General features: G+C 32.1%; 1 protein-coding gene across 7 annotated transcripts; it reads right to left on the bottom strand.

Annotated features, from left to right (window-relative positions):
- Positions 1 to 584: 584 nt before the first annotated feature.
- On the bottom strand, positions 585 to 8,158 carry LOC110806502 (cyclin-dependent kinase C-2-like). Of its 7 annotated transcripts, none has more exons than XM_088223287.1 (12): positions 7,804 to 8,157; positions 6,477 to 6,689; positions 6,174 to 6,255; positions 5,958 to 6,048; positions 5,825 to 5,854; positions 5,575 to 5,681; positions 5,208 to 5,482; positions 5,019 to 5,136; positions 3,938 to 4,077; positions 3,769 to 3,826; positions 2,122 to 2,192; positions 585 to 1,397 (listed from the first exon to the last, which is right to left on the bottom strand). In XM_088223287.1, exons 3-12 carry the CDS (start codon positions 6,243 to 6,245, stop codon positions 1,148 to 1,150), a joined length of 1,212 nt encoding a protein of 403 aa, XP_088079413.1. In that variant the 5' UTR covers positions 6,246 to 6,255; positions 6,477 to 6,689; positions 7,804 to 8,157; the 3' UTR covers positions 585 to 1,147. The 7 variants fall into 7 exon arrangements, with proteins under 7 accessions (XP_088079413.1, XP_021887086.2, XP_088079411.1 ...); XM_022031394.2 differs by lacking the exon at positions 6,477 to 6,689 and having other exon boundaries at positions 5,208 to 5,328; positions 5,410 to 5,482; positions 7,804 to 8,156; XM_088223285.1 differs by lacking the exon at positions 6,477 to 6,689 and having other exon boundaries at positions 3,769 to 3,817.
- Between the last annotated feature and the right edge of the window lie 6,500 nt (positions 8,159 to 14,658).

The raw sequence follows: 14,658 nt of genomic DNA on the forward strand, positions 1-14,658 counted from the left end.
TCAATCTACAATATGTTCACAAAAGTTTTAAACTCATGATCTTTAAGTAAAATACAATCACCAAAATATAATGCTCAAGACTAATAAAAATAAATATATAATATTAAATTAAATCTGTTTTAGGATTAGTCAAGAGTTTAGATGTATAACATATATTTTTTTTTGTACAATATGATTTGCACAAGTGACTCGGTTAATAGTGTTGTGATAACCGAGTTTGCTAAATCTTAATCAACATATATATATATATATATATCAATGAAAAAAATATTTCATGAAAGTTAAATTTTCTTATGTTAGCTAAATAATCTATTTACTAAAATAAAAATAAATTCAGACTCACTAATGCTAATCATACTCATGACTTTCTTTATTTTTTTCCTTCTTTCTTAAACATTTTGATACATGTTAAAAATGAATAATCTTTTAATAGTTCTTGAAATATAAAGGTAATTTTTAGATAGCCCTTAACACATTTATTAGGAATCCTTAAAAATTTAAATTGAAAAAATTAAAAACACATAATTCAAAACATAATCAAAATGCAAATAAAGCATTTTAAATTTCTACAGTTGAGAAATATATATATGTATGTATATATAGATATATATGATATCAAGGTATAGGTTAATACAATTAAAAGAATAGACTATAAATTGAGACCCCCTATAAGAAAATATATGTATCTCATGTTAATTTCTCTTTAGTTCTTCAAAAGCTATACATTTCTCCCCCCTTTTGGCTAATAAGAACAGGAGTTGTTCGAAGGCTTATTGGCTTCCTCTAGAATTAGTAAACAGCTTTTGCATATTTCCTCTCACAAAGCAAATCTAACTTAAGCATTTACAAACTTCCAGCATCATATATAACAAGCTCTTTAGATCCCTAAAAACAATAGTTTCATTTTCTTTTATTAGAATTTTAAGTACCAGGATAATATTCTTTGCTTTCTACTAAAAACAAACTGACTAATCATCGCAAAACTCCAACTAAAGATATTGGGGCAGTTTCTTCCATGTCAACTTCCTCTATTAACTACTTCTACTCTGAAAATAAATCCATACTTAACTGCTGTTAATTATACTGTTGATTTCGATTACCAGGACCCCTCCCGCCTGCAAATTTGCCATGTTGCCTTCTTTAGGAATTAATCCGACGGACCAACTCCAGAACCTCCGCTTTGGGAATAATCCGACGGACCAACTTCAGAACTTCCACTTGGAGGATACCCAGTCTGATCTCCTGCTGGACCGCGAGGCTCGACATAGTAGTAGGGATGGTTAGTCAGTCGAGTATGCTGCTGCCGCAACCTCTGTCTCCTCGCTGCTGCTTCTTCATGCTGTTGCTGCCTCTTTTTCCTTGTCTGGAATTCATGAGATGATTCATATTTAGGCAGGCTGTTAACGCAATCATAAAGTTAAAAGCAAGCATTAGGAAGATTTTATGTAAGGAAGATGGAATATATCATGAGGTAACCAGGTGAAAGTCAAAACAAGAAAAATCCATTGTCAAACACAAAAAGTCTTTGTTCAAGCACTTTGCCAAGCAATATAATGTGATGCTGCCTTAACGTCGAGCATATATCAACTTCAACCCACTAGATATCATGAGGAAGAACTGAAGAATAGTGAGACTACTCATATACCCTTTGAGAATAACGTATGTTTTAAGTTTCCTCAAAAATATGTTGAAGAAAATGATTTTCAGCCCTACATGGAAGAATGTGTTTGGAGAAGAAGCTAAGGGATTTTCAGCGAAACATGGAAAAATTTGAAGAATAGTCAAATTATTCATATACCCTTAAAGAAAAATATATCTTTTATGTTTCCTAAAAAATGTGTTGGAAGTTAAAATATGGTTTTACCAACTGTGTTATTTTATTAAAAAATACAGGAGGGTTAATTGCTTCAATTAAAATATTAAGGACCAATTTGATACAAATAATTGCCAAAGAACTTCAACTTGTCTGACACATGGCACTAACATATTCTGTTTTCCCCACAGGAGATTGCAAGTCTAGTGCAGCTATTTTCTTATATTGAGCATGAACAATAACCATTTAAAATGAAAAAAAAAATAGATTAAGTACAGGACCCATTTAAAATGAAAAAAAAAAATCACCTCTTGGGATCACATGGTAAAGGGTCAGTCCAGAAGTAGTCGGCGTCAAGGGCATCTATGGCACATATTCTCTATAGAAATTAAAAAAAAAAGCAAACATGGGACACAAGTATTGTCAGTCTCTGATTAAAATCAACCAGAACTGAGGTTTCAGTATTAAATCACATTGCTGTTGCTTGAGTTGAGGCTGCTCAAATATGCCATTTCATTATAATAATTGCATAAAACTTCATAGTAAGTGCACAATGAAAGTTTGGAAACCTTAAGCAACAGAGAGCCATTGACATAGTTTTTCCTACAGAAGTGACTCTCTCAAATCGGAAACAAAATACATAACTTAGTGTTGACCCTCAAAAGCAAAACAATTCTCAATTCAGCATTGCCTATTAATGTCCATGCTAGTAGCCTTTGTATAGGAAAAAACCAAAATAATAAAGAGAAAATGAGAAATCTCTAAATATACTAAAACTGCATACTATTTCCCAAGTATAAAGATATCACAATAATTACTAAAGTATGTAAAATCCTTCATTCTAATATCATCTCATTCTACATCACTAGGAAAGTATAAATTTGCTTCCAATGAACACGTATGCAAAAAAAGATCACACTACAAGAACTATCATTTCAAGGAAATAAAACTAATCTAAGGGATGTTTGGTTGTCTGTTTGACAAGGGAAAAAAATCACACATACATATTCGGTAACTGTGTTTTAGCCTATAAGCCAAATGGAGAATAATAATTAGGACCTTGTGGTTTCTTTTAGAATATTCTTTTATCAAACACGCAATCTACTTAAGTGAAGTTTATAAATCTCCAAATAGAAACACACCTAACGAATTCTGATAGTGGTGTCCAGTCCTGATGCTAGTGAAATAGAACTGATGGGGGAAAGTGACTCGCAAGTGGCTGTTTGTGGCACCTCTAAGAAAGACATGCCTTAGAAGCTGCTTATGGAGTCCATTGAAATGAGGAGGCGTGGAGAAACTCAATTTTGTAAAAATTATAAGCATTAACAGGAAGAGAAATTCCTCTGCAGACTCTCTGGCTGCTTGATTGGATATGACCTGGATGTGTTGTTTTCTCTAGTTGTGTTTGCGAGACAGCGATTCCGTTTTATTGGCGATTTCTGGGCAGCGCTCCTTTTAGCCCCTGTTTGCCATGCAGCTGTTCTAGTGTTTGTTCTGTGTTCCTATTTTGTTGGTGTTCTGTGGTGCGCTACTGTGTGGTTTGCTGTGCTTCCTTCTAGCTTCATATTATTTTCTTACGTTTCCAAAGAAAACAAAAAAGAAACACGCCTAACCCAACACATCTAAACCTGTTCCTAGTCGGGTATTAACCAAGAAATTAACCAAATTCTTGTTACCGTGTTATTTCCAGGGATTACTTCACCAACTTTTAACTTATAAAGATTCTTTCATCAAACAATTAGGAGAAATTTGTAAGCAAATAGAAACATACCTAACCAAACACATTGTGACTTGTTTTTCAGGGGGTTATACAAAACACAGAGGTTATAGACTACGTATATTCATAAGCTTTTTAAAGAATTAGCAAATCCAAATGGCACCTATGTAAAGGACTAACAGACGATTACAAGCAGCTAAAAAAATGAGAGCTTGATGATAAATATTGAACGTGATACCTGGGATGGGTCAAGCGTCAGCAATCTCTCCAGTAAATCAAGGGCAAGACTGTCAAAACTATAAATTAAAACAAAAAAAAAAAAGGAAACAAAATAGGATCTCCTGTACCAAGATGGGGAACCGAATTTTCAAAAAAAAATGCCAAGGAAATTGATCTTCTTCACTCACTGTTGGAAAACCTCCCTAACACGTCTCTTCATGGGTCTTGTTGGCTTGAGATTATCGTACCAAGGAATCAAGGAAACCCCTGGCCAGTTATTTTCATCCGGTGACCCGCAAAGATCAAATATCTTGTTCAATTGCTCAGTCTGTAACAAGAGATATGTAGTAAGAAACAATTAAAAATAGGATATATCATATTAATTGATTCTCCTATGCATAATTCTAAAAAGACATTTATGGCACAAACATTATTAGCTAGCACCACATTCAACTTCATAAGAATTTCTTAAATTTCTAACGCTCTTTTAAGAATCTACGTTTCTTCAAATGCTCATCAAGCCCGCTTTATTCCTTATATAAGCTCTAGGTTAGCCTGAGTCGGTAATCGTTCATTAAAGGTCAGTATACCTTCGAAACAAAGTCCCATTGTTAACCAAGATATATATATATATATATATATATATAAGGAAGCAGCAGCTAACACAATCAAGAAAATTTAAACATACTCCAGTAGAAGCATTTAACTAACTGTGTTATGTAGAATCAAAAAATAAAAAGGCATATTCGATAACTATACCACAAGTAATGTTACAAAAACTTTGTACAATTCGTTGCAGGACATGTGCAAAGTAAAGAAGAAATAATCAAAACTCATATTCCTCCATAAAGCTTATGTTTCAACTAAGATATCTAAAAATTGTAATTATAAACACATCTTTCCTCAGCAATCCAATGAATGATTCAAATTTTATTACGAATAATGCAGGGGGGAAATAATTATGTCACTTTCTACATTAAGAAATCAAGTAATCACACATTTAAAAAGGTACGAAGGATATTGGATGCCCTATTATCATTGGAAACAACAGCCAAGCATCAAACTGATGTTTAACTTCATCATCTAAATTTCTAACTAATTTTGCATAACCTCTTTGGTTCAGGATTTTGAATGTTAAAGCAAAATATTACAATCATCTCAGACTCTCATTACAAGATTCATGGTATCTATAAAAATGTAAATCATCAAGGAAAATAAAGATACTAATTCATGATATAGCTTGGTGATATGAAGAAATCTAGGGCTCACCTCGTTTTCACCAGGCAAGATCGGTTTCCCATTCAAAAGCTCAGCAAAGACACAACCAACAGACCACATATCAACAGCTGGACCATATTTTGTTGATCCAAGTAACAACTCTGGGGGCCTGATGCATGCATCAGTCTCAACCAGCTAAATATAAATTCACACACATAAATAACACAAATAAAAACATACCTATACCACAAAGTAATAACACAATTAGTAAGACTTTCTCTATTATTAGAAGGAAGAAATCTTGCAAGCCCGAAATCTGCTAGTTTCAAATTTCCCTCATTATTTATCAAAAGGTTAGAACCTGCATGAAAGTGAAGATCAAGAATAGCCAAAAATGCAACTGGTAAACACTCTAACCCCGAAATCACAATTTGATGACCACCTTTGATGTCCCGATGAAGTACTTGATTGATATGACAATAATGAAGACCAGTCAACAGCTGTTTCATGTAACACTGTCAAAAAGAAAATTGTCAGTTGATTTTTCTGGTATAAAATATTCAAGATTAAAGACACATCCCCGTGCTGAGTGTATAAAATATGATACCTTAATCTGGCTCACTGTAAATCTCATTCCAGGACGTTTAGAAAGCCCCGTCAAGTCATGATCCATGTATTCTAACACCATGTAGATGCCACCTTTGTACTTATTATCTGTGGCCCGGAAATACATAATTAAAAAAAATGAAGGTTAGCCAGAATACTTTTAGGATCATACTAAATTCTCTGTACAGGATAAAAGTAAAAAATATAAACAAAACGAACTAAATTAGATCAAATGCAGTAGTTTCACTCACCAGGTCCCCCTTGTTCATCCCTCCCACGACCTTCGAGGCAGAAATTTTATCAAGCAAAGGAAATATGCCATTGCTATATATATGTATATATATATATATCTGGAAATGATTTATGAACCAGGAAACCAAATACCTGGAGAAGTCACAATTTCTTTCAGCTTTATAACATTTTCATGATTAAGCTTATTAAGAATCTTAATTTCTCGGATGGCGGTCATTGGAAACTGGATAAAAAAATTTGAACATGTCAACTCTTGAGAGAAAAGCAAATATGCCTTACAATTTACATTACTAACTTCCATATGAATAATATATAAAATCAAAAGAGCACAATAAGGAAAGAACAAACCCCCTCTAGTTCATTTTCCATGCGTATCCTTTTAAGAGCAACAATTTCCCCAGATTCGATTTCTCTGGCCATGTAAACCTGACTGGAAAAACATGCAACTAAATAACAACTATTCCAGAAGGCAAGCACATCTCAGAGAGATCTCATACTTCATTCCCAAGAAAAAAAGAAAACTCAATGGTTTAATCAATGTAGAAATTTTTAAACAGGAAATAGAGTTCGAGTTTCAAAATTGTTTTTAACTTTCCCACACAAGCACTCTGGTGTTCTCTATAAAAAAAAAAAAAAAAACTACTCACATACTTTTATCCATCACGAAGGTGAGTTGGTGGTTTTTTTTTCAAAATAAGCGGTGTGGTGGTTACTAATTTACTTCCAGCAGCTTCAGTGACAAAAAGATACAAGTCTTTTTTATCTTAAACTGCACTCCATGCAGGATCAAGACAAAGTAAGACAAGTGGCTTAACAAGTCTGCTGATTTTATTCATGAGCCCTATATCCAGTCTCCAATAGCACCTGGACGGACTCCATGCCAACAGTATTCTCTTTAGCTTAGGTTTGTAAAGGAAACAAAAGGATTAAGCATGAGAATAACATCACTATTAAAAAAGATGCAAGATATACAATTAACATAAAATAAAAACTTTATCATTAAAATTAAACTCTTTCTTTCTTTCCTTTTCCGCCAATTTGATTTTAAGAACAAACTAGGTATGCACATAATCGCCTGCTTTCATTTACTAATTTTTCTTATACTATAAATTTAAAAAGGTCATGCCATGCTTTCTTTCTTTTGCACTCACTCTCCTTAATTCAAGGATATGCGGTAAGATTCGAGAGAAAAAAAGAGGGGGAAAAGGAACTCGGGGCTATGTTTGAAGCAAATGAACATTTTAAAACAACTAATTCCCCTGAACATTTTAAAAGTTTACACTTATTTCAGTTAAGATTAAATCCTCTTGCAAAATGAAAATTCACCCCCTGAACTCTCAATGGAATTGAAACAACTAATTGCAAATTCCATCACTATCTCTCAATAAAACTTATATGTTATTTTCTATAAACAACAACATATATTATGGATTAGGATTTTTTTTTTCTTTTCTATTCAGAAACAAGAAGTTCAAAATTTTGCAAGATTAGAATGTGAACGTGAACGTGAACGTGAACAAAATCTTGCAATCTCTATTTAACTATGGATCACACTTTAATGAAAGTGTGTCTTGGGTTCTTGCTTAATCATTTTATACTGCCAGAACCTCTTAATCATGTATGCACCAACAAATAAACCTAACTATTTCTAATTTTCAGTCGAGAAATTAAAGAAAAAAAATCTGAAAAACAGAATGACAAACAAAGATCGCTCAGCCAAACCATGTATAATACAGCAGGCTGCGGAACAAAGCAATGTTATTAATAGAGAATAAGCAATCAGGAAAACATCGAAGCAAATACCGCAATCAATATTAACAGCATATAATAGAAAAAGAAAATGAATACAGAAGATGCTAAGCTCACCCGGTAGCCATGAAGTCGATTTAACAGCAGCAAGAAATCAAGAATTTTCTTCAGAACCAAACAGAAACGGAAACAATTGAGATAAAGGCAAGAAAACTAAAGAAGTACGTACCCGTAAGTTCCTTCACCGATCTGCTCCAATTTCTCAAAGCAGTCAATAGTGCGAGATCCCCCCCTCGGGGGCCATTCTCCGAAGTTAAGCTGTCCTACTTCCGCAATCTTACTCATTCTCTCTCTGAAAGAGAAGTACTCGTCTCGACTGTCTCGAAAAACTCGATCGGATTTCTTTTCCCAACCTTCGTGCCGCTGCGCTTGAGAGTTTCCTGCTGCAAGGGGTGTAACTGATTTCTTTTCCTTCTCGCTCAAGGCTCAAGAGTTTGTTTCAAAAGAAAATGTAGGAACCGTTTGGTTCCCGCTCACAAGTTTTTATACTTTTTTTTTTGCCCTTTTTGAAAGTTGGTTGTTATAACTTATTTGTTTAGCTACAAACAGGGTTTATAAGTATTTATCTAAAAAAAAAAAAAAAAGGAAAACAGGGTATATAAGTATTAAAAAATAAATTTATTTATAATTAAATGTGTTTTTTTATATAATTCAATTTTTATAAAATAAATAAACTATATCTGTAAAATTTTTGAAAGCTTTAATTACATATAATTTGTCTTATTATTATATAGTTGATAATAGACAGACACCTAATCATGATTTAATATTTTTTCAAAAATAAACTTAAATTATTAGATTAATTTATTATGCGATCACCCAGCATTATTTTTTAATATTATAAATAAAATTTTAAAAAATCTATATAATTTACACAAAGTATATCTTTACAGAAAACTTAATGAAAAATAATAAAAATAAATCTCTAATCATAAGAACAAAAATTAGTCTTTAAATAAAACTTTAAGTGAAATTAAAAAATTATATTCCAAAATTTTATTATTTTATTTACAATTCTAAGATCAATTTCTATTTTCTACAATATGAATTTCACACAAATTATTTTAAACATAATATTAAGTTGTTATACTATTTTAAATGAGCGTTTCCTCTTTATTTATTTGCACCTTCTAACAAATATAAGAGCTACAGTTATTTTGAAAAAAATAATAATTATTATTTTGAACACATTAAATGTTTAGTAAATTAAACCAGTAGCACTAATTAAAAAAAAAATATTCGGGAATTTAAAAGGTTACAGTTCAATTCAAAAAATAATAATAAAATTACTTATTTGCATGTATGTTCTGTTCTTCTTTTTATCCTTTATCAAGTTCCTACTCAGGCTTCAACAACAGGACGCAGTAAGGCTTGCCAATATTGTAGCAAGGATCATGAGAATCGACTTTGCTATCGCCTCAACAATACTTGTCTCATATATGAAAGTGCCCAGCACTATGCAAGAAAGTGCCTACAATAACGACCCCGAAAATTTGAAAAGGAAATGTATATGAAGAATATAAGTACGTAAGCGAAATAAAAGGTTCTGGTAATATCCCTTACACAATAACTTAAACGTACTAACAATACCGAAAATAAGTCATCTAAAGGAAAATAATGGATATGAAAACTATAAGAGAAACTAATAAACATCTAGGTAATTACTCGCCGTCTTCTTGTAGATCGGGCTCGGGAACTAAGTTATTCTGATCTGAAATGGTTAAGTAAGGAATGAACTACACCAGCCCAGTAAAGACATCACACTATATCACTGTCACAGAAGTAAAGGTTGGTAGAAAACCAAAAACAACTAATGGAGCACAAGTTTCAAGTAAATTTATTTATCAATAATTAAATCATTTACTGTCCACTTACCTCAGTGGGATTTATAAAAACGACATATGAAAATAATAACATCATAGATATCATAAGTTCATACATAATTTGTAACGTAGTACATGTCATACTTTTATATTCCAATCATCAAACAACAGCCCTTTTTTATCAGCTTACTAGTATCCATGGGGATCCATAGGGATCCCCGCTACACGTGAACCACTCCCTTAACAAACTTAATTTCCAGGGCCATCCACATACCCCGTCCGGTATGGACGCCAAATAATAAACCTCAATACCCCATCTGGTATGAAGGTGAAGCGGGCCGTCCTCATATCTCGTCCGATATGAGCGCCAAAACATTTAAAGTCTCTATACTCCATCCGATATGAGACAACGTTCCCAGTATGGTTCCCTATGGACTCGGTCTGTTCACCATCTTCTAGGATATCTAGTGAGGCTGTCAACTTATCCATTTATCAATTTATATACATTTTCTATTTTTTTCTTAGTTTTCTGTTTTTCACATAAACATAAATACTTTAAACAAGTAACGAGTGTCCAACAAGGCAAGCATATCATCGGATTCACAAAATCAAGCCATAATGAAGTAAACAGTGATTCATGCATTCAAAACTATGGAATAAATAAATCAGATACTGTACTGCATTTAAACTGTAAAATAAATCAAACAGAAACTAACAGAGAAATATGTCCGGTTGAGGGCTCTATTAGCAACCGTAATACTTATGTATATCTATTTAATTCATAAAATACAGTTTTATCATTTATTAAACTTTAATCTCGTGATAGGAAATAAGATGAGGGGTCCTTAATTGATTCACACTTACTCATTTTTGCATACAACACTTTTTTTTCCTAAGAACCTGTAAAACCTAAGTAAGGTGATGAACATGTTCCTCTCTGCTCTTTGAATAGAATAGGATATCATCAATAAACACAATGATGAACTGATCTAAGAATTACCTGAAAACCTAGTTCATTAAGTCCATAAAAATTGCTGACGCATTGGTTAGCCCAAATGGCATGACTAGGAACTCATTGTGTTCGTATCTGATTCTAAAGGATGTCTTAGGAATGTCATCTTCTTTATAGTATTCGGTCAAACTTGCATTGGTTCATATGAGAAAACACCCCTAGGGCCCTCAATTGGCCCAAAAAAATATCGAAAATCGAAACTTACTGGCGGCGGGACTCTCCGGTGCGGCAGCTCCTCCAGCTCGAGTCGTGATTTGGTGTTTTGCTCCGGTCAACTTGTAGAGGAAGGAACGGTGGTCACAATGGTATAAAAATTACATCGAACGGGAATCGGGAAGGGCCTCATCGGAGGCAAAAATTGAGAAAACTCGTGACAATGCCGCTGGGCTTCGGCGGTGTTTTCTGGCCAATTAGTCGATGTTTTGACTCCGATTTAGCCACAAGTGGGTTTAGAATCGAATTCTGAGTCAATAAGAGAATTTTTACCTCGTTTGGCGACCGAAAAGTGCTCCAGTGATATTTTAGTTTACATATTTGATGCGTGATATTTCAATTTCAAAATAATATGTTTATATTCTCATTGGTAGAAAATTATTTAATATGGATTGAACACCAAATTTACTTGGAGATAGTGATAAAATTAGATAATAATCAAATAGAGGTTGATTATTAACTATAATTAGTTAAAAAGTGTTAGAATAAAAATTCTTTTCAAATCCATAAATCTGTAAAAATTAAACATATATTCTCGTACTGAATTAATAAAAAATATAAATGGAAGCGTACTTGAATTCATCACAAAAAATTTGTTCGTGTTTGGTGGTAGGATCTTTCAAATCAACATAGCGCTTTGAAACTAGTTTTTTTTCTGGTGACATAATTTCATAAAAATAAAAATGACAATATTATGATTCGGAGTCCATAACCGCCTTTTATATCGACAAACTTTTGCAATTTCTATTTCGTCCATCATAAAATGAGAATATTACAAAATTAGTATTTGCATATTATAAGTTCATATTTAAACCCGATGCATTAACCATATATGATCACTTTTAAACGACCTCATTAAATTGATAACATGTTATGCATACTAATGTCCACATTAAGCCCACACATTAGAAAAAAATTCAACAATCTCCCACTTGGACTTTATGTGACACTTTAATTATGCGTTAAATAACCGTAGGAGTACTCAGAACTGTACTATCAATAGCTGAATACATCATCAAACAATCTCGTCCATCGATCATAAAGATATATGATCAAAACGATTTTCGCTACAGCTAATATAGTTAAACCCATCAATGGTCACGTATATCAGTATAACCGAACGATATGGATCAAACATGAATATGCAACATAAAAATTATATTATATGTGATATAAGCATATTTATTTCTAACTGGTCATGTCTTAATTTTAGTGAGATCAACTGTAAGAAAATTTAGAGATAATAATATATATATAAACATATACACAAAAAACTAAAATGAAACCATATATACATAAATCAAACCAAAGTACAAAATTTATGATATGTCTTACAAAATAAATACAATTATGGTACAAGACTCTTACTAAAACTACACATCATATAGGGATACAACACTTGTATGAGCAATGTGCTCATGAAAGACCTTAGGTGGTAATCCCTTAGTGAGCTGATCTGTAATTATGGAGTTTGTTTCAATGTGCTCTATCGATATCTACTTACTCTGAACTTTTTTTTTTAACAACAAAGAACTTGATATCTATATACTTTGATTTCGTCGAGCTCCTATTGTTGTTGAAATACATAACTGTAGATTTATTGTCACAATATAACTTTAATAATCTTTCTAAATCATCAACAATACGTAGCCCAGTGATAAAATTTTGCAGCCATATTCCATGACTGGATGCCTCATAATAAGCTACAAACTCTGCTGCCATAGTAGAAGATGCTACACGTGTTTATTTACCACTCTTTCAGGAAATAGCTCCATAAAATGCAAGTGAATATAGTCTAATGTAGATTTTCTGCTGTCTTGACATCCGGCAAAATCAGAATCAGAATAACTAATGAATACAATAATGTTAAATATTAACATTACTTTAGGTCGATTAACATTCACATAAATTACACAATACAATTGTGTACATTATAAAATAAATACATTATTTACAAGAGAAGTCAATTTGGTGACATATTGTGTAAATTAATTTATTTCAATATGTATATGCACATACCAATATTAAAATTTATAACTAAAACTAAATTTAAACTGAATTAGAAAGAAAATTCACCACAAAATGACCAAAAATACCTTTTAAATTTTTTTTTAGTCAAAAACTGTCCGTTGATTAGTCAAAGTCAGCATTAACTGTTGACCGATCAACCGTGGACCACGAGTCTGTCAACTGTTGACCATTGACTATTAACCGTTGACCGTATCGTGCAAAACGCGCCTAGGTTTTGGCCCAGCCGAATGGGCCACTTCCTTAAATTAAAACACAAAAAAGAAAAACTAAAACCCAAGCAGTCCAAAACATTCCTTTTTCCTTCCTTTTTTTTTTTCTTCTTCCTCATGTAGCCTATACCGGCTGTTTTTTTTCTTAATGTTTTTATGCTTCATATATATATATATACATCCTTAAAATACATATATATATAATACTAAACTTACGGATATATATACATATATATATATATGCAGAAATATATATATAAATATGTATATATATATATATGTATAAATTCAACTAAACAAAAATAAAATTCTCAAAATTCTAATACACAAAATGCCTCTTATTGCCAATTGTTAGAATAAAAAAAAAAAATTTAATTTGTAAATCTGTAAAAATTAAACATATATTTTCGTATTGAATTAAAAAAAAATATAAGCAAAAACGTACCTGAATTCATCGCATAAGATTTGTCCGCGTCTGGTGGTAGGATCTTTCGAATCAACACGGCACCTTGAAACTATTTTTTTTTTTTTTGTGACGAGATTTCAAAAAAAAATAAAAATAACAACCTTTTGATTTAAGGACCATAATCACTTTTTATATCAATAAATTTTTGTAATATTCATTTTGTCTATCATAAAATAAGAATATTATAAAAATAATACATACACATTATAAACTAATATTTAAACTTGATGCATTAAGATTTAATATTATTTATTTTTATCTGATTATTTTTAAATGAGTTCATTAAATTGATAGCGTGATATGTATACCAAAATACATATTAAGCCAACACGTTACAAAAAATCTAACAAAAAAAAAAAAAGATAACAATTTATCATTGTTGTCAATTTAAGAAATTTAAAAGCATTATATAAAATTAGTGAGAGTGTGAAAAGATTGACTTTAAACACAACAATCAAGAGTAAGAGACATAGGATCGTCCTCGCCAATAAACAAAAAGTAAAGCAAATTTGAATTCAACAAGATTGGCGTTCTTGCAGATGTTGAAGCAGCATAATCACTTAATGACGTGACATTAAAAAAATTTAGATATAGACCGGTTCAGATCGGCCACAAATATATATATGTATAAACCATTAATTAACCGACCCCACCCATCCCGTGAATTCTCCCTTCACCTCACCATCCCATCCCGCACTTCTCATCTTCTCATTTTTTTATGCTCTTAGGCAGGTGGCTCATTACCACCAAAGAATAATTTATTGATTGTTAGAAGAGAGTTTTTACACAAAAAAAAAAAAAAAGAAGAATGTGAGATTAAATGATTTACGAGGTAGAGTTATAAAAAAAAAAGGGGGGGCATAAAGCAAAAGTCGATTCAACAGATCAGAGTCATAAAAAATGACATCATAAATGTCTTGAAGTAGATAACAGCAGCAAGTCAAATTTCGAAATATGAGGGCAAGAGAGAGTTGGGGAAGAAGAAAAGTAGTTATTGGCACATAAGATAAGATGATTTTTTTTAAATGCCATCTCCCTATTGGAATGAATACAACAAGCTTGACGAAGATATTATCGTAGCCAACCAAATCTGCCTTTTGAGCCATAACATATGCATCTATGACCGCACTTGATTACGAAACTTGTTACTCTAATCCTCGCACGAAAAATAAAAAACATTTTTTTCTTTGATGACTGCTCAAAGAATATAAGATGAGAGTGTGAGCTGGTGAATCTAAAAGGGAATTTAGGATATGGGTGATGTAGTTTT

Source organism: Carica papaya, chromosome 6 (genome assembly GCF_054855325.1).
Source record: "Carica papaya isolate Zhongbai chromosome 6, ASM5485532v1, whole genome shotgun sequence".
Classification (NCBI taxonomy): Eukaryota; Viridiplantae; Streptophyta; class Magnoliopsida; order Brassicales; family Caricaceae; genus Carica; species Carica papaya.